Genomic DNA, 24,301 nt, shown 5'->3' on the forward strand with positions numbered 1-24,301 from the left:
CGAACGCCTCGTTTCCATCCTTTTTCCCCTCAAAATGTCTGGGCAGCTGGTTACCGGCTGACAACGAGCCAAGTCAGAAACCACCGGTGTGTATTCGAAACTACGGTTTCGGTGCCGAGATACCGTTAGTAAAAAGGTAACAGTAGGCTCAGCAGAAGACACACCTTAGTGCAAAGTGAGGTGTCAGTATTAATAAAACTGGTATATATATATTCACAATAATACAAAATGAACTGTCCCAGGTGTAGGCAATTTGGGGTGAAGTGTCTTGCCCAGGAACATAACGACATGCTGACTGCAGTGGGGTTTGAACCTGCGCTCCCCTGATCCGAACACCAACGCACTCACCCACTGCGCCACACGCCTCCCAACAAGTCATTGTACAGTTTATCAACGACGACAAGTTTTTATTTTTTTTTATTGAAGGCCTGTTGGATTTAATCAGCTCGCTTAGCACTGCCAGAAGACCAGCCTGAAAGGTATTTTGTTGCTCCACCTGGCGCGCCACCGAGTCAGCATGGCGCGGCATCACCATGAATAGCTGGTCATCCGATTCCTGGGCCTTTGTGAATGCAGCAGCCGTTCGTCGTGCATCTCCTTGGCACGCAGGTCCTCATTCTCCTTGCTGACCATGGCACGGCGGTCCTCCATCGCCATGATGAAGCAAACTACAGAACATTGCCCACTTATTCACAAGTCAAAACGCTTTCATAGCGGCTAGCTATCTAGATGTTGTTAGCCAGCATGGCTAGCTCGATCTACTGAGCAAATAAAAGTACATCTGAGACCAGTATTGTGCAGATTAAAACAGTGCAGTGCATGTAGTTTATTTTACCTTCGTCGTCTAGTCGTCCCGGCATGACTTCGCGCTGTGGACAGTTAACTTTGTTGAACAACGGAAACTGCCTTCAGTAAAAGCTTCTGCATCACGTCCTCCGAGTAAATCGCCAGAAGCGCCGACACATCCTCATCACTCCACCCCTCCGATTATTTATTTAGTGTTGCCATAATAACTGCTTTCACAAAAGTAATCTCTTCGTTGGTGCGCTGCGCTAAGTTTTTAATGCGAGCAAATACAATGGCGGCTCCCAAAACCTTTTCAGAGATTTACGGGGCGTGGTTTGCATTCCGCCCAGCCAATCAGACCTAGGAACCTTTTTCTCCCACGCAAGTCCCTGCTCTCTAGCAGGGACTGAAAAGCGGGTAAAAATGGTTCTGATGAACTAATTTAGTTTCTGGGGCTTTTTGGTGTGAACGCAAATATATCGTAGTTCTGATGAACTATTGTGGGAAAAGTACTCTGGTGTGAACGCCGCTTTGTGACTTGCGGCTTGTGAACACACAACTCTTGTCTTCAGATGTACTATAGATGAGAGTAACACCTATGTCACTTCCGGGCGAAAAGTACGGCCCCGCCCTCTTTTGGGGGAAAAACAACGCTTTTATTTCAATGGCGGTCAACAGAAATTGATTACGATGGCCAGTCAGGCAAACAATTACATGACATCATCGACAATCGAGCTCGAGATATGGTTAAATTAAAATCAGTAGGCGAGGCTGTAATTTCGCCAGCTGTTACTCTCATGAGCGAGGCGGAAAATAATAGTTTCAACATGCCAAAAAGCTGCTGTGTCGTTTATTGTTATTCAACAGTTGTAACGTTTCAACATCCAGAGTTACGTTTTTCTGTACTTCCTCTAAGAAGAAAGGACAGTATAAGAAGAGCTCTGTGGCTTCAGGCTTGATCGCCATTCAAATGACAGCGTTGGTTTCCCCCAAAAGTGGGCGGGGCCGTAAATTGACGTAGATGTTACTCTCATCCATGGACATCGATCGCCTACTGCTATATTGAGCCTCTTCGGAGGGTGCTAACATTTAAACATACACTTCATTCTTTCCGTTATTATATGTAGAAGATATTACTTTTTTCTCCGTCATGTTGTTTCCATAGCAACTACTTCAAAATGAAAGCATTTGTGTTCTACACACCAAAATATGTTATTTGAACACCCCTCTCGATCGATTTACCAAAAAAAATGGTATTGCCCGCCCTAATACACCAACGCAGTTTTTAAAGATATACATTTTTCAACACAGAATTATTTACCAAATTACACCATATCCAATCATTTTACGAGTCAGAAAATGCTATCTGTTCATTGCAGTTATTGTTTATTGAATTAGATTACCATGAGCTCAACATAATTATGTAGAGTACAAGTCCACAGCCAAGAAAATGTTATTTGCATGTCATTTTATTTATGAATATGGAATTATAACACTGGAGTTTGTTATTATTTACTATAACTTTATTATATTATAATATCCAAATATTCGTTCGTTGGCGTACTATTCGGGTTTCAATTCGTTTTGTTTGTTTTTTCGTTTTTTTGAAATTGAATTCAATTGAATTTATTGAAATCTCCAATATCAACGGTCCGTATACGTTTTGTTAGTTTGATTTTTCGTTTAAACCAAAAGCCAAAAAACGAAAATACCAGCCTTTTTCCGTTTTTTCGTTTTTAATTTAAAACGGAAAAACGGAAAACCAAAGCCATTTTCCCGTTTGTGTTGTCTGAATCAAAAGACGGATAACGAGAAAACCTAATTAAAAAAAGGTCCGTGTACGTTTTGTTAGTTTGATGTTTCGTTTGAACGAAAAAACGAAAATACCAGCTTTTTTTCGTTTTAAATCAAAAACGAAAAAACGGGAAACCAAAGCCGTTTTCTGAATAAAAAAACGGATAACAAGAAGACCTAATTAAAAAAACTGTCCGGTTTTGGTTTTTGATAACAACTTCATTCAATTTTCCGTTTTGTATTGAAGAATGAAGAAAAGCAGTCCGGTGGACCGGGAGTTAAAGAACATATTTCAAAATAAAAGACACGAGGATATAATGGCAATGCTGTAAAAGTTGGAACCCAGAAGTCTGACGACCCTTGGCCCCCCAGCTTCCGGCGCCCATGCTGACGAGGATACGATTATTTCTGCATTCACATGCGTTTATAGAGAATACAAGTAATCTTTGCATAACTTTATTTCGCTGACTTTCGGTTTGTGCTGTGTCGGCAAATCCAGTGTCCAGCTTGTCACTGTGTGACAACGTCATGTTTGTTGCATACCTGCAAGATTTACCTGTGACGAATGTCAGCGATGTGAGCAGAACTGTCGCCCTACTTTCACCTGCACCCAGCAGCAAGCGGGAGAACGATATCTCATACAGTTCACACAGTAATGGAACAGTTGTTAAGCATTATTTTTGTCAAACTAGTCTCTACATTATGAATTTGATGTTTGTCTAAGCTGCTAAGAAGCTGACAGCTGAGTTAGAACAGAAAGACATGCAGGTCATAATCACTAGATGCTCAAAAGAGGAATGTGTTTGTAAAAGGCTTACATGAACTGAATTGAAACACTGTCCATTAGTTGATTAATAAACAAGACATTCAAGTCAAAGTTTTAGGCATTTTCATTTGTAGCACGCTGTAAATATGGACTATGAATGAACACATGCAATGTGGAAACACACACATAGGTTTATTCTCAATACTCATACAGTATCAGACACAATGACTTTACTGAGAGTGAAGATGACATGAACATAGTTACTGTATGGTACTGAAGACAAAATACAGTATATTGCATCTACCTCTTCCTCTAACTCTCTTTCCAAAATTGGCCTCCATTGTTGTGCACAACAACGTGTTCAAGCTCAGGTTTCTAAGTGATATAATTTTAAAATGTGCATTCTGGGTGCAGGGACTTGATAATTGAGTGTGGTATATCAATGGCAGTGTTTTGCAAACGACACACAGGCTGTCGGTTTTGAATAACGTATCTAATGTAAATAAGAGTGTGTAGTTATTTGGTCAATCCAGTGTCCAGCTTGTCGCTGAGTGACAACGTCATGTTTGTTGCGATACCTACAAGATTTACATGTGAACATAAATGTCAACCTACTTTCACCTGTACCCAGCAGCAAGCGGGAGAAATGTTTCAAGTTGTACTGTTGAAGTTACATCTACAATTAGGAGGGTGAGTAATTAAGCTTTTTTTTCTGTAACGTTAAACTTATTGTTTTTCTTCAACAAATTTGACGACATTGAAAGACAGAGGAGGGACAGTATGTGCATTCTCAATGAACATACTTCGTATTTTTTATGTGTCAGGGTGTTATGCTACAGGCTACAGGTCCATGAAGACAGGCCCCACAGTGAGTTCAGGATGGAGTGTTACTGTTACTGTCTGGTTCAACATGTTCCTGGGCATTCGGCTCATTTTAGACATGTTAAACACAGCCAGTAGTAAAACATAAACTTTAATATAACTAGGACAAGGTAGCTACTACCCAGAAATGTACTGACTGGTCTGTGTGTGCTGCACAGAGGTCACAGTTGTGTTTTGTTCCTGTTCTGTTGTTAAAGAGTCGTTTTACTTCGTTCTAAAAGTAAATCAATTAATATCAGTATAAGAAGTTTTAAGTATAGAAAACGTTAAAAATATATGACTTCTTATTTACTCCTTAAAATAGCACAATGTTATTAAACCAAAATGTTACCCTAAAAGAAGTAATACAAAACAAACTGAATACGTATTTATTTTGTTTCTCTTCTTACAGGTGGGGCTGAAAGACTCGACCCCCGTTGAGCTGGAGCATCATGGCTGCAGGTGTGACGTGTGTTACTCTCCGGCTCCAGTCACATGACTCCCAGTGGGTCCCCAGTACTCAGCTGTACAGAGCAGCAGTGGTACAAACCAAGAAATGAAGCTCAGCGCAAGTTCAGGCAGGAAGACCTATCACTTGTATTGCGCGTCATGGCAATACTCGCTCCCTTCACTAAATGATAGGGAGCGCCACTCCTCAGCTAACCTATCACTTCCCTCCGTTCACAAGCCTAATCATCGCACCTGTTAATCCCTCTATATATGCTCTCCCCTTTTCCATCAGCTGTCTTCCAGGTGTCAACGCGCAAGCAGCAGCAGGGCTTCGTCCCAGCTCCGGGTATTTATTCATCAGCTCCGCAGTCTTGCGGATTAAGCTACAGGGGGCGTTCCCCAGTTGGCCAGCGGTTCTAGCCGGCCACCCCACAAACCCGGATGCGGAAGAAAAAGACAAGGATACTGAGCTCCACGGAAGTTAAATGGGCTACTTCAGGCAAACAATTGACACACGCCTTCAGTCTCTCGAGAGGGCATCACTGGCATCAGGGCCGCTCAAATGCGGCGCTTCCGGCCTTCACGTGGAACGGGCCCTCATCGCTTGCGAAGCTTCACCCACTTCCGGCTTCAACCACAACCCCTCTTGTAGGCAGGCAGGGCTCAAGCTACATCTCATCGAAGCTACTTCTCCTTCCGGCTCAGTAGCAGTACTGGTCTCTAAGTGCGTCTTAGGTGGCAAGCAGGTAGTGATGGCGAGATGAAGCCTTATGAAGCTTTGAAGCTTTCCAGCCAATTGGTTCGCAAAGGGTTCATCTCATGAGGCTTCATCGTGGGCTTCATTGAACATAAACCCCTGTTGGTCAAAGCGTGTAAAACAGGCAAATTGGAAATCTCAACAGTTGCGCTCTATCTCATACCGAGTTCCCAATGAGTAAAGCCTAAGAATAACTCTAAACAACGGACATAAAATCCTATCTTCATGTTAACAATATTGTTTTCATTCCAGTTGAACGATCGTGATTGAAAAGCCTATAGGAGGCTGGTAAACATTGCAAAGAGGGATTCGTATTCCTTAATATTATTCATAAACTTAACCACGTTGTAGCCTGAGAAGGCTAAACCATATCAGGAATACATTTATTAACTGCATTATCTCATTTAGCGTAGCTTCTATAAGCAAACCCTGCGGTCGTGGGTCGGCTGCTTTCCAGCGAGCCACAGCCCACACGCTGAATCTACCCAAAAAACACTGGATATATCTTATCTGCATTTATTCATTTATTTATTCATGTTTTATTCCTACATTTATTTATGCTTGTATCTATCTATACTTATGACATTTTCCGACCTCTATATAAGTGAGGGTCCGAGCTCTTTTAATTCCATCGTGTCACCAGCGGACCCGGGTACAGGAGGGGTAATATGGTTCTTGTTATACATCCATGGGCATTATGAGCGTTGTGGCTCAACGGTTCAAATGATCCGAATCGCTTCCCGAAGCAGTCACGTGGTATCGACAGGCAGCGAGGTTCGTTCGTCATCGATGACGTCACTGGCCCGAAACTATACAAGCCTCGATACATGCTTCACAAAAAGATTCGGGGATTACTCGACACACGCTCCGAAGCCTCGGCGCAATACGTAACGGGTGTAACGTGTTACAGCATGGAGTTATGCAGTTCGGGTAACTACTACCCGTCACAATGCTCAGTAAGTACCGCTGTCTCAAGCTGCAACACAGCCACGGATGCTGCCCATCCGTGGTTTTGGGGGGTTTCTTTCAGGGAGAAAGAGAAGCTCATGTAAGAGGATAGAAGACAGTCTAATCACCCAACCAGCACATCAGCATCTACGTCTCACCGTGGCGTAATTAAACTGCTAATTAAGCTAGTCCTATACCAGGGCTCGACAGTAACGGTTGCCAGGTTGCCATTGGCAACCATTTGAAAAATGTCAACCACTTCTTGGACTTTGGTTGCCATCAGTGGCAACCAGTTTTTAACATAAGAAATAAGGACAGCAAAACGTGCACCCCAAAATAGATAAATGTTCATATTCGTTTTTAAGAGTGATATTTGATTGTTGTGACCAGTCGGAACCTGATACTTAAATTGCACGTGCATCGGCGTGATTATGGAGCCAGAAAGCGATGCACGTTTAATCGCGTGCGCGGTGCGCCGTGTGTTTGTTTTACAACAAAATGGCGAAAAAAAATAAGTTGCTTGACTGTGTGATAAAAAGTTCAGCCAACACCTCAACTTCTCCAATGAATGTTCAAAGTGATTCAACTGATGGAGCGTAAGGTAAAACCCGAACGAAAAACAAAGAGGAATGTTTTCCATACACTTCCGGTAAAAGTTCCTTCAAAATAAGAGTCCCGATCTTATTACTACCAAAATAAAAGTGCAAAACGAAACTTTACCATAGAAAATGGTTGCATTAAATTATAATCACTTCTATAAAAAGGTAACACATTTTAAATATAGTTAGACATATTAAAGGTAATTTACAGCATCAATAATTAATATCAAACGTTTAACTATGAATGGTTTTCATTTATTTAACATTAGAAATGTATTAGTCTGGCAATCCAAGACTTAAATGCTGAAGGGCCAATGGGTCTATGGTGGGGGTCAGCACAAGGTCAAGAAAACCCACATTTGAAAGGGAGACAACGGATGATCAAGAAACTGGTGACTTGCTCAATTCATTTGTGAGGGATCTATGAAGACAGAACAACAGCAGCACTACTGGTATTTTGTATAGCAGCAATTGAGGGTGGACAAGTTTACTACCACTTAGGTTCAAATAAGTGCGTTAATTACTTATTGAAAAGCGTTTGAACATTCTTGTGTCACATGTTCATTATTAAGTTGATGTATAACTGTATAGCATCTTAATTATTTAAAATATAAGGTATCCAAAAAAAAGGGCAACCGTATTTTCAGTTGGCAACCAAAAGTGGATGCCTGGTTGCCAGCCTGGCAACCACTTTTAAAAGTTAGCGTTGAGCCCTGCCTATATCATGGGTCATGTCTCAGCATTTACCTAAGCAAATATTATTTCATGCTGCTATTGCACTCATTATTTGGTTTCATGCTCACATGGCTTATGTTAAGCAGGGTATGATATTCATGCATCATTGTACTCAAGCTAACAGCCGTATTACATTGTCTACATCTCCCTCTTCGCCGGGCATTGGCTCGTGCCGGCTATCCAAGATCTCTCCAGCTTACCTCTGGTAAACATGCATATAACTGGTGGTGGTGTCTTAAGAGCATTTCAGGGCTCGTTCAGGATAGGTGCAGCAAACCTGCCGCAATCAAGGTAATTGTTCCTCTTCCCTACAACAACCGCTTCTCATCCTACATTCGTCTGAACCTCAGTGCCGTGCTGGCTATCCAAAGTTCTCTCCAACCTTCAAATTGGTACGTATGCATATAACTGGTGGTGGTTCTTAGCATGTCAGCACGTATATTCGCCCCGCGGCTCATGTTTATCCTTGCATGTCTAACCCTGTACGTCCAGGTTGTAACCTTCGGGTCTGTATAAAATGTGTCCCTGCGAAGTCAGGTTGCCCCGTACGTCCGGGATGCCCTGTACGTCCAGGATGCCCCGTTCGTCCGGGATGCCCCGTATGTCCGGGACGCCCCGTATGTCCGGGATGCCCCGTACGTCCGGGATGCCCCGTACGTCCGGGAAGCCCTGTATGTCAAGGACGCCCTGTACGTCCAGGGAGGATGCCTAGGAGGCATCAGTACGTCTAAATCCCCACATGTATTAACCTCTCATTTCATCCATAGATTTCCACTGCATCCCACAAGGTAAGATTTCATCACGTTCAGTACTTCATACTTTCACTTCTTTTGGGGGTTCATCGGAAACGGTTCTTCCCTTCCAGAATGACATCCTACAAAACCTGGGCCTAATCGCCAAACACCATTTCATTCACTTGTTATAAACTGTCATCATTATGTTTCATTTATATAATGTGACCCGATAATAAACATGTATTCCATACATCACGTCTCTCCTGATTGAAATGAAGCTCAGCGCAAGTTCAGGCTGGAAGACCTATCACTTGTATTGCGCGTCATGGCAATACTCGCTCCCTTCACTAAATGATAGGGAGCACCACTCCTCAGCTAACCTATCACTTCCCTCCGTTCACAAGCCTAATCATCGCACCTGTTAATCCCTCTATATATGCTCTCCCCTTTTCCATCAGCAGTCTTCCAGGTGTCAACGCGCAACCCTCCTCCACCCCTTCCCCTCCTGCTTCCAGCTCAGGGCCAAGCTCAACCTTCTCCCTTCCAACCGGACCCAACCACTTATCACCACCACCAGTGTCTAGACCCGGGGGGGTTCATCGGAAACGGTTCTTCCCTTCCCGAATGACATCCTACAAAACCTGGGCCTATTCGCCAAACACCATTTCATTCACTTGTTATAAACTGTCATCATTATGTTTCATTTATATAATGTGACCCGATAATAAACATGTATTCCATACATCACGTCTCTCCTGATTGAACTATGGCAAGTCTGAGAATAATGTCATTGTAATTCAAATACTAAAACTACACACTCATCATGTCTCATAGACTCATCATCTCATCATTTCTATATCTTGCTTAGACACACAGTGTGTAAAACCAGGCCCGGTAAAGAACATGGCTGGGATGTCTGCAGTCCAAAGCAGAGAACAATGTCAGATAAAGTAAAGTGAGAGATTAGTAGTTATGTGAAAGTAAGCTATGCACACAGAATAGTTTATGTGTTGATGTCTCTGAGAGCTGAGAGCTGCTGGATCTGTCTGCCCTCAAAGTGCCAGGGATCTACAAGGAATTCACTGCTGCTACTGCACCATAGGTATCCCTGTGAGGTGCTACTAGTGGACTCTGCTCTCTGTAAAGTTCAAGCTGGCAGTCCCTTATGAACATCTCCATGACAGCTAGAAGTCACACCGCTGCCCACCACCATGCTCCACCACGACCAGATCTACCACTGTCTGGCTACAGACTACAACCATCTGCATGTGTTTTTTGCTGTTGTTGTGAACATCAACAGCTGCCCTTAAGGGGATAGTTCTGGTCTTTTGAAGTGGGGTAGTATGTGGTGTATATATCCATAATCAGTGTTCTACCTACAGTAGACCAGTGGAGAAACATACAGGAGCCCCGGCACAGCAGAGCCATGTACTGCTGAGGACGTGGGCAAAAGCAACATTTATTTTATCCACCCAAAAAAGCTATATCAGTTTAAGTGTACGTTACTTAATGCTAAAAATTGCGATTTTTTTATTTTCAGGGTGGGCCTTCATTTTTGGGTGGATAAAATAGGTTTTGCTGCTGTGTTTTTAGAAAGATTTGATTATTTGTGGCCTATTACAGCTTTGTGCAATTACCAAGACACAAACTGGTACTTTTGGCACAATTATTAAACTCAAGTTGCCTTTCATCTATTGAACAGATATGCTAAATCATAAGCACATCGTCTGCTTTACACTAAGTTTGATATTCCAAAATACACTTTTTGCAAATAACTACTCACTCTTATTTAGCCTACATTAGATACGTTATTCAAAACCAACAGCCTGTGTTGTTTGCAAAACACTGCCATTGAAATACCACACTCAATTATTAAGCCCCTGCACCCAGAATGCACATGTTAAAAGCCATGTAACCAATTAGATCACTTAGAAACCTGAGCTTGAACACTTTGTTATGCACAAAAATGGAGGCCACTTTTGGAGAGACAGTTAGAGGAAGAGGTACATGCAATATACTGTATGTTGTCTTAAGTACCATATAGTAACTATGTTCATGTCATCTTCACTCTCAGTAAAGTCATTGTGTCTGATACTGTTATGAGCATTGAGAATAAACCTATTTGTTTGTTTCCACATTGCATGTGTTCATTCATAGTCCATATTTACAGTGTGCTACAAATGAAAATGCCTAAAACTTTGACTTGAATGTCTTGTTTATTAATCAACTAATGCACAGTGATTCAATTCAGTTCATGTAAGCCTTACAAACACATTCCTCTTTTGAGCGTCTAGCAGTGATTATGACCTGCATGTCTTTCTGTTCTAACTCAGCTGTCAGCTTCTTAGCAGTTTAGAAAAACATCAAATTCATAATGTAGACTAGTTGGACAAATTAACAACTGTTCCATTTACTGTGTGAACTGTTTTAGGGGCCGACTGTATGATATATCGTTCTCCCGCTTGCTGCTGGGTGCAGGTGAAAGTAGGGCGACAGTTCTTATCTTATCTTGCAGGTATGCAACAAACATGACGCTGTCACCAGTCTATGGTTGTCACACAGCGACAAGCTGGACACTGGACTTACTGACACAGTACAAACCGGAAGTCAGCGAAATAAAGTTATGCACAGTGCTTGCATACTATATTGATCTCTATAAACGCATATCTGCATGTGAATGCAGAGATAAACGTATCCTCGTCAGACTTCTGGGTTCCAAGATTTAACTTTTACAGCATATCCTCGTTTCTTTTATTTTGAAATATGTTCTTTAACTTCCGGTCCACCGGACTGCTTTTCTTCATTCTTCAATACAAAACGGAAAATGTAATGAAGTTGTTATCAAAAACCAAAATCAGAACGTTTTTCTTTATTAGGTCTTCTTGTTATCCGTTTTTTGATTCACACAACAACAACGGGGAAACGGCTTTGGTTCCCCGTTTCTTCGTTTTTGATTTAAAAGCGAAAAAAGGCTGGTATTTTCATTTTTTGGTTAAAACGAAAACTCATACTATCAAAACGTACACTTACCTTTTTTTAATGATATTTTTCTCGTTATCCGTCTTTTGATTCAGACAACAAAAAAGGAAAAACGGCTTTGGTTTTCCGTTTTTTCGTTTTAAATCAAAAAACCCTCTTCGGGGGGTGCTAACACTTAACCATAAACGTTATCGTTTACTTTGTCCGTCTTTATATGTAGATATTACTTTTCTCCGTTAATCTCCGTAACGTTGTTTCCAAAGCAACAACAACTTCCTGTCAACTGCGCTAACTCTCCTTCAAAATAAAAGCATTTCCATAAATAGGAAGCCAAGCCAAATTAAACTTAAGACATATACAACTGCAACGAAAGTAACAAACACAATGCAATATCCTTTTCAATTTTAAGAACACAAATTGGGTTACATTAACAAATAACTATAAAACAACAATACTGTAGAATAACAAATTGAATGCCGTGAATAAACCGAAATACACGTGTTGAAGCGGTTCGCTGCTGATTACTACTCTGTGGTTCTCCAGATTTTACAGATGGCCAGTCCGCCCCTGCACAAACCTATATCACACACACGTACCTACACACTGTACAACACACACACCTACACACTGTACCACACACCTACAGCTCTTAAAGCATATAATCAGGCTACAGCCGTTGTGTATTTTATTATGTGAAGCACTAAATGGCTTTAGAAAAATATCGACTCTTTGTTTGTAGTTATCTACTAAACTAAAGCAAATAAGAGAGTAGGCCTGTTATACTGAGTGATATATATTATACACACTGCTCTGCTTTCTGCATATACCTCACAGCTGTTCTCACTGTAAACATCGCGTCGCGATGAAAGCAGTTACTAAAATAATATCCATGGGATGCATGCAGAGCTTTGATTGGCTGAGATAAGTCCGGTCGTGCGTCACGCCTCTTTGAAACATTTTTGTTCCCGGAAATGCATCCACGAAGGAGCCGTGGAGGATCCATCAGTGTATCCTCGGTTATAGCTCCTCCAGAGAGCCTCCTCAACGCTCTGTCCTCGAAGTGCATTTAGAGAAATGAGATGTCCTTCAACATGGCACGCTGAAATTCATTTCCGGGTCACTACCAGAGGACCGAGGATTCGAGGGGTCGAGGAGGGGGAATTAGTGAAATGAGAAAGGACCCGCATTCAAATGACAGCTTTGTTTTCCTCCAAAAGTGGGCGGAGCCTAACTTTTTGCACGGAAGTGACACATGTGTGTACAGAGCATGACATTTAAAAAAAGTGGATTCACAAAGTAACTTTATTTTGTACGGCTTTAATATCAGAACAAATCTATTCACATGTGCCCTGATCCTTTTCCTTAATTTTTTGTGTTAAATCATTAACTTTACAAAAAAAAAGATGGAGATCGAGGGTTATAGCAATATAATCTGAAAAATACTAAGATCACTCGATGTGTTTACTGATGTCATGTTGCAACTAGTCCAACTCTCTCCCTCTCTGTGTCCTCATCCAGAGACAGGGGGTCAACAATTGGCCTAGCAACAGCTTAGCAACCCCATTGTTTTGTTATGAACATTTATATGTATACACATTCTCGCGAGATCTATCAGGGGTCGTTGTACTGTAAGTTAAAGCGCAAACTGTTACTTGGCTAATGTTGTTATAATTCTCAGTATGTGAACACAGATCGAAAATGGAAAGATTTCTCACAAGTCAGCGTAAACGACCGCGATCTCCAACGGAGGCGGTCCAGACGGACAACCGTGCTATCCGTGTGTGTGTGTGTGTGTGTGTGTGTGTGTGTGTGTGTGTGTGTGTGTGTGTGTGTGTGTGTGTGTGTGTGTGTGTGTGTGTGTGTGTGTGTGTGTGTGTGTGTGTGTGTGTGTGTGTGTGTGTGTGTGCAGGGGCGCAGCTGCCCTGTGTCAGGGGGGTATGCAGCAACAATTTTGGCGCCCCCCCCCAAAAAAATTTTTTTTATATATATATTATATATATATATATATATAGTAATAATAAATAAATAAGTCTGCTGGACATGGCCTTTAAATAATAAGGGTTTATTTTAAAGCATATCAGCCACTGTAGGTCTACCATCATTAAATAATAAACAAATTTACACATTTACAATCATTATAATCAATGCAACATAAAACATTAAAACATTAAAATGCAAAAGTAAGCTTACAAAGATCCATTAGAACACACTCTGTTAACAACAACCACAGATGTAAATCACTTTATAGCTAACTCTGGTACCTGAACTGTCTTGTACACGGCCCCTGACAAATAAGCTAATAAATAAAAAAAATTAAAAAATGATGTAGCTTATGTAACAATGTTGCTACCTGAGATTGTAGTAGAGCACTCTTTAGTTGCTACTAAATCGTAACATGGCGTGCCTTTGCACTTGCCCATTTATCTAGTATTGCATCGAATGAAACAGTTCGTGCCACACTGTTTTCAATTGAAATGACTGCTAATTGGGTTAAGCGATCATTGCTCATGTTGGAACGAAGGTATGTTTTAATCAGCTTTAGCTTGCTGAATGATCTCTCGGCAGAGGCAACTGTCATAGGCATTGTCAGGAAAACTCTCAGGGCTACTGTCAGATTTGGGAAAACCAAATCAAGGTTCTCCTGTAGGAGGACATTTAGTTTATCCAGAGCCTTTTCATGCCCCCTAAGTAGACGGCTTGCTGGGTAAATTTCCTGAATGATATCCCTTGAAACATCATCGGTAGCCAGTGCATATCTTGTCACTGATTCCTCCAACTCAGCTTTTGTCATGTGTTCCATTTTGTAAATGAACTTAAACTTTTCGGACACAAGCTGAAGATTGCAAAATCTGTCAGACAACTCCTGAATTACAGTGTCAACAATAACATTAAAAACCATGCACCTAAAATGGGTCTCAGGTTCCTGTTCAAAATGGCCAGTGCTTGAATCATCTCCATGAAATCTCTTTTGCTTTCTGCAACGTCTTTCCTTAAAGTCAGGGGAAGCATCCATCTCAATGGCTAGTCTGCGTGCAATGTCAAGGGATTTCTGAAACCCCTCCTCTCTATACTTACAGAAGAATTCTTTTAGAGAATCGATCATCCTTATGGCAGTGTCCATCGAAATGTTCACTGCTTGCATTGCCTTGCTAACAAACGGGATCTCTGACAATAGATCATACCAAATCAAGAGGCACATCAGAAACTCCATGGTAACAATCTCGCCAGAGAGCGACTTTGCCTCTGAGACTGTTTTGCCGTCTTTTTCCACTTCCTCAAGCTTTTCCAAAGCGTCAAGAATCCCCCCTAACTGGAAACGCACAGCATTGACAGAGTCTATTTTCGCCTCCCACCTGGTTTCACTGAGAGGCTTTAGAGTAATGTCCACAAACTCTTTGAGGATATCCCACCTCTTCACCGAAGCTGAAAAAATCGTGTACAGTCTCTGGATAGTGCCAAAAAAGGTAAGACACACTCTGTTTGATGATGCAGCATCACATAGGAGAAGGTTGAGACTGTGGCTACAGCAGGGGATAAATAGTGCCTCTGGACACTTCTGCTGCACCAAGGCTTGAACACCTTTGTGTATACCTCTCATATTCGAGCCATTGTCATAACTCTGTCCCCTACAATTCTTCAACTCCAACCCCAGGCTATCCAGCACCCCAGTCAGTGTTTCTGTGAGACCTTTACCAGTTGTGTCCTTCACAACTATGAAGCCAACAAAAGACTCATTGATGGTGGCTTTCTTTTTGTCGTCCGTATGAACATACCGGATTATGACTGAGGCCTGCTCCTGCTTTGAAATGTCAGGAGTGCAATCCAACTCCACAGCAAAGTACTTGGAGGCTTTGACCTGGGCACAAATTTTACCAAGTACACAGTCTGCAATTGAATCTAAAAATTCATTCTGAGTGCACCAGGAAAGATATCCTGTGGTTTTTTTAGCCGCTACCTTTCTAAGATGCTCTGCTAGTGTGACATCATATCGTGCTATGACCTCAAGGACACCCAGAACATTTCCATTTTTAGGATCTCCTAATGTAGCATTCTTCCCCCTCAGTGGCAAGTTCCTTTCTGCGAGAAAGAGTATGCAATCGATCACTCTCGTTAACACGCTTCTCCAGTGTGCCTTTTCAGCTTCTATGGCTTTTTGCAAGGTACTGTCAATTGTCTTACCAAGGCGTAAGCGAGATGTTAATTCTTTCCACAAAAGATACGCGTTGATGTGTAAACCACTGGTTTCATGGTGCTGCAGCGTTTTTGAAAGACTCTGCCAGTTATTATATCCCACCACAAAGCGTGTGTCAACAACGCTAGCTCCACCGAAAAGTTTACACACAAAACAATACACCTTATTCGTACTTTTAGAATACAGTAACCAATCTCGTGCAACTTTCTCTCCATTTGACATTGTGCGAAAACAATACGCTTTCGAAAAACACCTTCTAGACTTCTTTGATCTTGGATATGGCCCATCAGGACATTTGTGTGGGCCATTTTCAACAACACACTGCCTAAATGAGTCCCCAATCTGATGTGGTGGTGGCCAGTCTGATGGATCTTCTGAGTAAGGCCTTGACTCAGCCCTCTCCTCTTCACCTCTCTGTTCCACAACCTCATCTTCACCTCTCTGTTCGACATTCTCTTCCACCTCATCTTCACCTCTCTGTTCCACATTCTCTTCCACCTCATCTTCACCTCTCGGTTCGACATTCTCTTCCACCTCATCTTCACCTCTCTGTTCCACATTCTCTTCCACCTCATCTTCACCTCTCGGTTCGACATTCTCTTCCACCTCATCGTCACCTCTCGGTTCGAAAATCTCCTCAAATTCCACCTCTGTGGTGAGTGGCTCTCCATCTCTGTCTGCACTATTATCCCCAAAAAGGACACAGTGAATAGGTTGGTCAACAGAACTTCAAACCATACTGGACATTGAGTTTTGTGTGGTCAAACTAATAGAACTCCTACTATCTGACATCATCACTGGTCTCATCTCTACTTGATGCCATCGCCGACCTCATGTCTGTCTCATTCACTCCTTGCCTGTGTTCTTTTCCACTAAGATATATTGTCAAACAAACATTATGAAATAGATTTTCCATATTAGTTTTTCCTTATTAATAATATTAAAATAATATTAAGAAATGAATCTGTTGGTATCAAGACCCCTACACTTACACCTAATGTTAGACCTACCTGTTGCCTTCCCCTGTCTTTCCTGAGCCACCATCCTCACACCTGAATAAAATGAATTCACTGTTAAAGCAGCTGTCTAAATTAAATTATTATATCAGCCCAGTGATAAGGCAACTTAATAATAAAAAAAACAACACTATTATGCCGTGTAAGGTTGTGCTGCTGTTGAAAGTACATTCACATTTTGGATTTTAAAAGAACAAATAAAAAACACTATTATGCCGTGTAAGGTTGTGCTGCTGTTGAAAGTACATTCACATTTTGAATTTTAAAAGAACAAATACGGAGAGCTACTTAGCACAGACCTGTAAAGAGATGTGACCCTGTAATAACAGCTTCTGTGTCACCAAACAGATGTATAGCCTGTATGTCTGACAGCACAGCTAACATAGACAGCTAATGGCAGCACAACATATTTAAATGATTCCATGGTTAGCTATGTTTTCCAGCTTCTTGACATTTATTGTGCATGCTACCTTATATTTACCAGTTGTTATTTTACCTTAATACAATTTGGACGTGACATGCATGGGGTTTAACCAAAATCTAAATGTAGCTATCAGAAACATCGGTTTGCATTAAAGCTAGCCGTAAACCACACTTCAGCTGCTAGTGTTAGCAAACACTAGCCAATCTGAGAACAGTCTGTTAACATGAACTGACATTTGCAAGCCTCTTATTTGGTAGCAAATGTGTGCATGATTCCATGATAAACCAGAGTTATTGCATTAGTTATGTTTTCCAGATTCTTGTCATTTATTGTACATGCTACCTCATACTTTCCATGTCAGCGCTGGCGCAGCAACATTGGTTTGCATATTCTAAGCTAGCCATAAACCCACCCACCTTTGGCTGCTACATGCCCAGTGTTAGCATACGCTAGCCAGTCAATATTTCCAAGCACAGACAGACGTCACACTTTAAATCATCCTATTCCTACCTGTTGCCTTTCAACATCCACTTATTTAGCTGTTGTCGCATCCCTTGACACGCCGTCTCCTTTTCCCTCTTTCTTTTTCTATTTTCTGCCCCCGACCACTTTTTTGGTTTATCCATGATTTCTTTTTGACGTTAACTCACAACGAGCGCCTGCTCCTCAGTGTTCACGGCGTCCCTGCTCGTGCTCCCTCCTCTATGTCAAAATTCTATGATGGAATCTTATGAGATAGGGCGCCCTTCTCTAGCATATTACTCCTCTAAAATGTTTTAAAACCTTAAGGAAATGCAGAAACTATTTAGAAACATAAAGAAAATACCATTTTATTTTTATTTAATTTAAAAAATTTTTTTTACCATCGCTTGTTGGGCGCCCCCACTGGTGTGGCGCCCCTATGCGTCGCATATAGTGCATACCCACTTTTTGCGCCACTGTGTGTGTGCGTCTGTCTGCTTGCGGTGTGGTGATGAGGTTAAATGCCACAGCATGCCAGTTGAAACAGTGAACGATCGCTATTGTGTACTTGTACCCTCAGGGTGTAATGCTATTATACACAAATATTGTAGGAGCACAGAAACAGTGTTCAAATTTTGCTTTTACAAACTTCTTTTGGTTGTGCCACGGCTTACATTGCAAAGTAATGTTATAAGTGTCAAAGGAATGTTTTAATGTAAATATTAATGATAATATTGTAGCGTGTCCAAGTTAATAGTTATGTCAGTTATCAGATGTGCACAGTTTAGTACATTTGTAAAGTTATTTAGGCAATGTTGTTGGTGGGAGTTAGGGAGAGACCGCCCCTTCCAGGTGTGTGTGTGCGTTTTCGGTGTGTATGTGGAGGGAGTACGAGACGGTAGGAGTTGTCTTTGAGTGTGGGGAAAAGTCATAATGAGTGTTATACTATTGATTGGTTCTGTAAGGCGTGGCTGTGGCCGTCAATACCAGAAAATAAAGAGAACGTTTTCGACATTGAAGGCTCGAGTGATCTGTGATTTTGAATAGCGGTAAACGCTACAATATGAGCAGGCTCGTGCTTGGCCCACTGGTATTGTTTGTTTATTTATTTTGAAAATTAACTAGCAACGCCGTGCTGTCATATAGCCACTGCAGCAAAAAATTCTGGCGCCGCCCATGTCCAGAGATGTTGGCAGACAGGTAAGATGCAACATTAAGAGATCTATGGATACATCTCTCAACACCCAGATGAAACACAACTGTAAGCAGATGTTCTTTTTCTTTATGGATCACTCCCTTTTCAAACTGTATTCTTGTTTTACTGACATATAGTATTTCATAACTGTTTTTCCTTTATTCTCTTATTTTTTTTATAACTATAATGATCATATGAAGGTGTGCTGCGGAAATAATCTTTTGAATAATTTTTGACCAAACCGTTTGAGACCCACTGAGATAACTTAGACTAAAGTTAACTATCTAAACACTCAGAGAGTCCTTTAGCTCACCTGAGCCTCTCAGTCTGAGAGGAGAGCTCTTCTCCAGCTTGTTGTGGAACAAACAGCTCCGTATGTCCGTTAGTGCAACTAGCTAACGAGATGCTAACAACACGGTCCCTGCTGCTGGCACCGGTCCCTCTCTCTCTCCCCCTCTCTCCCTCTCTCACACTGTACACACTACGTGCGCTATTTCCGCACACACACAGAGCAGCTTTGAATGACACAAGCACACTTTTATTTCCATCTAACTCTCTGATTGGTCTGGTTGCATTCACTGAACATGAGAAAATTACAGTCCTGCCGTCCTTTCTAGTGTCTTGATGAGGTTCACGTAAAGCACGGTTAATGTATTATATTATTGAGGTAGAATTGTCCGGGGCTACAGAAAACACATTCGGGGCAGGCCAAAATATTATTATACCAACAATGTGGAATTTATTGGCTACATATTACACAGATTATGCACAGCGGGAGCAGCAATAACAGTCAAATAATAATTCAGACAGGGGAGCTCCGCACCCCCTGCCTGCCGCTAGGGAGTGCTGCAGCGCCCTCAGCACCCCCCTTCCCGCGCCCATGCTTCAGTGCTGTCTACATTACCAACACACCCTCACCTATACACCCCCGCCATCTCCACCTGCTCCATCATATATGGAGCACCTGTCTGTAGCTAGCTATTGAATGACATCACTCCCCCCCCAACAGATAGTCCTGGAGAGCGACATCAACCGCGATGGTTTACTGGACTTCCAAGAGTTCTCCCAGTACCTGTGGGCTCACGAGAGGAGGCTGTGGCTCCTCTTCAACAGCCTGGACCGCAACAAGGATGGTGTGGGCAAGCGCGCGCAAGTGCGCGCGTGTGTGTGTACACACGCACACACACACACACACACACACACACACACACACACACACACACACACACACACACACACACACACACACACACACACACACACACACACACACACACACACACACACACACCAAGCTCAATGCCCATTGGCCAATCTGGCCCCTTGCTTGTTTGGGTGTAGCCCTTATATCAGTATAGGCTCTTAATACATTTGTATATATTGCATTAAAGATGTCTGCTAGCTAGAAACAGGTGTCTGTGTTACTAAAGGGCATACCAACACTGATGCATCATGTATAGGTTTGTGAAATCCCATGTAAGATTTAACTGCAGAGCTTATTTTATACTTTTTAGGGTTTTTTGTTGATATTATTGCATGCCAGGAAAAAAAAACTACCATTGACTTTTTATAATCAGACCTGTGAAACCTGTTGGTTTTAGTTGGCTGTATGTTAGCCAACTTGTAAAAATGTAATCGAAATCCAAGTTATTTGTTTTGGTTTAGCTAAATGCTATGATGGCGAAGCAACTTTTCTTGTTGACTATCTTTTTTTTTTTGTTGCTCAAAATGTTATTTATTTTCAATATAAAGAAATGTATATAAAAATACTATATATAATTGGCCTTTTTAAGTGATTATGATATCTCAGTGTGGCCTTTAGTGGAATTGAGTTCGACACGCCTGATCTAACTTCTGGTGAATTTTGGAGAAATCTACAGACATTCTGTTCTAAGGTCGAATTGATGAGGGGGAGATCCAGCACTCACTGCACAGGCTGGGTGTGGAGGTCAGCATGGAGCAGGCCTCCAGGATCCTGCAGGTACACAGTGAGAAAGAAACAAGTTCATATTAGAGCCATATTAAACCGCTCAAAGATCGCCCATAACTTTCTATCTTATCTTTAATAATGATGTTTGATGTTTTCTCTACATAGACTGTACTGTATATGTAAAGGTCCTTGAAAGAAAATGTCACATTATGTCTGTGTGTGGTTTGCAAAAACCTGGTAAAACACAAAGGTGCTCAATATCTGAGACGTGTTTTTTCCCTGATTATACTGTGTGTGTGTGTGTGTGTGTGTGTGTGTGTGTGTGTGTGTGTGTGTGTGTGTGTGTGTGTGTGTGTGTGTGTGTGTGTGTGTGTGTGTGTGTGTGTGTGTGTGTGTGTGTGTGTGTGTGTGTGACTGTGTGTGTGTGACTGTGTGTGTGTGTGTGTGTGTGTGTGTGTGTGTGTGTGTGTGTGTGTGTGTGTTACGACCCGCCCCCTACTTAGTGGTAGTGGCTCGTGGGGAGACCCGCAACATAAAATAAAACACGGCATACACGCAGCATTAAACGGCTTCTTATTTATTCCAGACACAACCGTACTCACATGGCCAACCGACAAATGAACAAGGGCTGGAGGACAGGAAAAACAACGGGGCCTGGGCCAGCCACATCACGGGCCGTAGGACCTAGTGATGGCAGTTTGACACTGAAGCTTCGAACGGAGCTTCAACCCTGGACTTCCAATTCCATAGAAGCAGTGCTTCGAAGCTTGCTTCAAATCACGTGACATGTGACGTCCGAAGCAGCAACTGCTTCAAATCACGTGACATGTGACGTCCGAACCAGCAACTGCTTCATTTCCTGAATGAATCAACTCACTGGTTCGCCGTCCAATCAGGTGATTCAATGCAGTGCCTCGTCTCGATTCTGACTGGTTGAAACTGTTTGAATTTGAGCATCACTTAGTAAGTGACACTTTATAACCGCTCAAAAACATGCACAATTTGGCAATCTGTGGGATTGTCGTCGTAGTTTGCCTTGTTGCTGTTGAGTTGTTAGTATTGCGTTTGGATCATTATGGAGCCAGCCAGGAAGAGACGTCGTTCTGAGATGTGGGATCACTTCAATCTGATTGCGCATGATAAGGTTGGACAACTACAGTATTATAGCTATGGTTTATCTCAAATCTATATTAAGTAGCATTAAAGTACAATTATGTATATGATCAATGTAACCATTAGGCTATAGCTTTATAGACTGAAATTGCATTTTTATTTACAAATGCCTTTCTCTACAGGTTCAGTGCTTGGTGTGTTCAACTGAACTGAAGTATCATGGGAATACTTCCTCCATGATTAGGCACTTCAGTGCCAAACATGGAGCTGCTGTGAACCTGGGGAACATACATGGTATGTATTATATTATTTTTAACTAGTAACACTAACACAATATGCTATGACTGTATTCCATGACTCACAAGCATAGACTGCTCACAAGTCTGCTTCCTTTGAGTGCAATTTCACATAAATTATTATTTGCTCTTTTTGGTTTTGTTTTTATTCTTTATGTCTTTATTTATTTGTTTTAGTGGACCGGAAGCGAGAGCTGGATGGGGCTCTTGTGAATATGGTGGTGAAAGACTCGCAGCCTTTTTCCATCGTGGATGACTGTGGCTTCAAGGAGCTTGTGGCCTTGCTTGATCCTAGATACACTCTTCCATCCAGACGGGTTCTAAAGGAGATGGTGGTCAAGCACTATGAGGAGGAGAAGACGAAGGCCAAGGCTGTAATGCAGAGGGTAGAGGCTGTGAGCCTGACTGCTGATATGTGGACCTCCATTAATATGGACGCATATCTAGCAGTGACCTGCCATTATGTGGATGACTCTGCGAAGCTGGCCACAGTGCTTTTGGGAGTGCTGCCTTTCCCTGAAGCTCATACAGCGGTTAACATCACTGCTGCAATGAGGTCTCTCATGGAGGAATGGGGCACTGAAGGCAAAGTGACCTCAATTGTGACGGATGCAGGAGCAAATATGGTTGCCTCTGTCAGAAGTTTAAATCTAAGACATGCACTTTGCTTTGCTCATTCACTAAATTTAGTGGTGAAGAAATCTCCGGATGCAACTCCTGGCCTACAAGACCTACGCACAAGGGCTAGAAAAGTAGTCACGTTCTTTAAAACCAGCACAACAGCAAAGGAGAAGCTCAGAGAAGTGCAGGAGTAGATGAATCGCCCTGTGCTGAAGCTTATTCAGGAAGTGGACACCCGCTGGAACAGCACCTACCTAATGCTACAACGCCTTTTCAAAGAGAGGCAGTCAGTGGGAGCAGCTCTTGCGACGCTGAAAACAGATGTGAGACCTCTGTCCTCTGAGGACTATGAAACAGCAGATGCATGCCTGCAATTGCTCTCCCCCTTTTTCCAGGCAACAGTGGAACTCTCCGAGGAGAAGAGAGTCTCAGGGTCCAAGATCATCCCAATAACGAAAATGTTAATGCTATACTTGTACGACACAATTGGAAAAACAAGCCACGACACATCAAAACTACTGGGACAGAACATGGTGTCAAATATGCAAAACAAGTTTGACACCACGGAGAGCCAAACTGCATTGACCCTGTCAACACTGCTGGATCCTAGATTCAAAACTATTGGATTCTACAATCAAGTACAGGCGGCGGCATCAGTTAAACGACTCACAGCATTTTGCACACAACTGAGGAAAAACGCACAACCTGACACACCTACAGAAGAACAGCCCTCCACATCAGCTCAACCGGCACCAGCAAATGTTGACAATCCATCATCCACAGGTAATGTTATAAAAAGTTAATTGATAAAATGCAGGACAAAATATGTACAAGTAAAAAAGGATACACATTGAAACCTTTCAGTACTGATGATTACAGTCATGTTTGTCTTTCAGGTCTTAACCTTTGGGAAACTCTGGACAGAGATGCTTCTGAAGCGAGGACGGCAAGGAATGCCACAGCAGATGCTACAGTGGAGGTGCAGCGGTACATGACTGATCCACCGCTGGAAAGATCGAAAGACCCACTGGCATACTGGGTGGACCATCAAAATGTGTATCCTAATCTGTTCAAACTGGCAAAACAATTTTTATGCATGCCAGCATCATCGGTTCCATCTGAGCGAGTGTTTTCAAAATGCGGGGAAATTGTAAGCAAGAAAAGAAATCGGCTCAATCCAAAAACTGTTGAAAAAATAATGTTCCTGAATAAAAATCGTTGAGTGTTCCCCATCCCACATGAACACCCCCTGCCAAAGTTACACAAGCACACCATAACCTATGCCATATTTTGCCTGAACCCTCTCCTCAATAACACAATACACGCATTCATCCATCTTTATTTGTAAATGATATTCATGATACATACAGTTTATATATTTATATATATATATATATACATATTTATATTTATTTATAGTTCTATTTACACATATTTATATTTATTTATAGTTATATATATATATATATATATATATACATATTTATATTTATTTATAGTTATATATATATATACACATTTATATTTATTTATAGTTCTATATATATATATACACATATTTATATGTATTTATAGTTCTATATATATATATACACATTTATATTTATTTATAGTTCTATATATATACACATATTTATATGTAT

General features: G+C 41.7%; 1 protein-coding gene and 1 pseudogene across 2 annotated transcripts in view; one reads left to right on the forward strand and one right to left on the reverse strand.

Annotated features, from left to right (window-relative positions):
- Nucleotides 1-17,817, reverse strand: part of LOC307014665 (uncharacterized protein) — a 31,932-nt gene extending 14,115 nt beyond the window's left edge. The window contains exons 1-2 of the mRNA XM_079642732.1: nucleotides 17,552-17,817; nucleotides 16,612-16,653 (exon numbers count right to left, since the gene is read on the reverse strand). Of these exons, the coding sequence (XP_079498858.1) occupies nucleotides 16,612-16,653; nucleotides 17,552-17,667 (158 nt within the window). The 5' untranslated portion in view covers nucleotides 17,668-17,817. The remainder of the gene's footprint in view (nucleotides 1-16,611; nucleotides 16,654-17,551) is intronic.
- LOC307016191 (mitochondrial adenyl nucleotide antiporter SLC25A23-like) overlaps nucleotides 1-24,301 on the forward strand; it is a 124,679-nt pseudogene that overhangs the window by 57,469 nt on the left and 42,909 nt on the right. The window contains exons 2-3 of the transcript in view: nucleotides 19,708-19,831; nucleotides 20,594-20,679. The product of the transcript in view is annotated as a mitochondrial adenyl nucleotide antiporter SLC25A23-like (transcript). The remainder of the gene's footprint in view (nucleotides 1-19,707; nucleotides 19,832-20,593; nucleotides 20,680-24,301) is intronic.

The sequence above is a fragment of the Notothenia rossii genome, assembly GCF_949606895.1.
Source record: "Notothenia rossii genome assembly, chromosome: 8".
Classification (NCBI taxonomy): domain Eukaryota; kingdom Metazoa; phylum Chordata; class Actinopteri; order Perciformes; family Nototheniidae; genus Notothenia; species Notothenia rossii.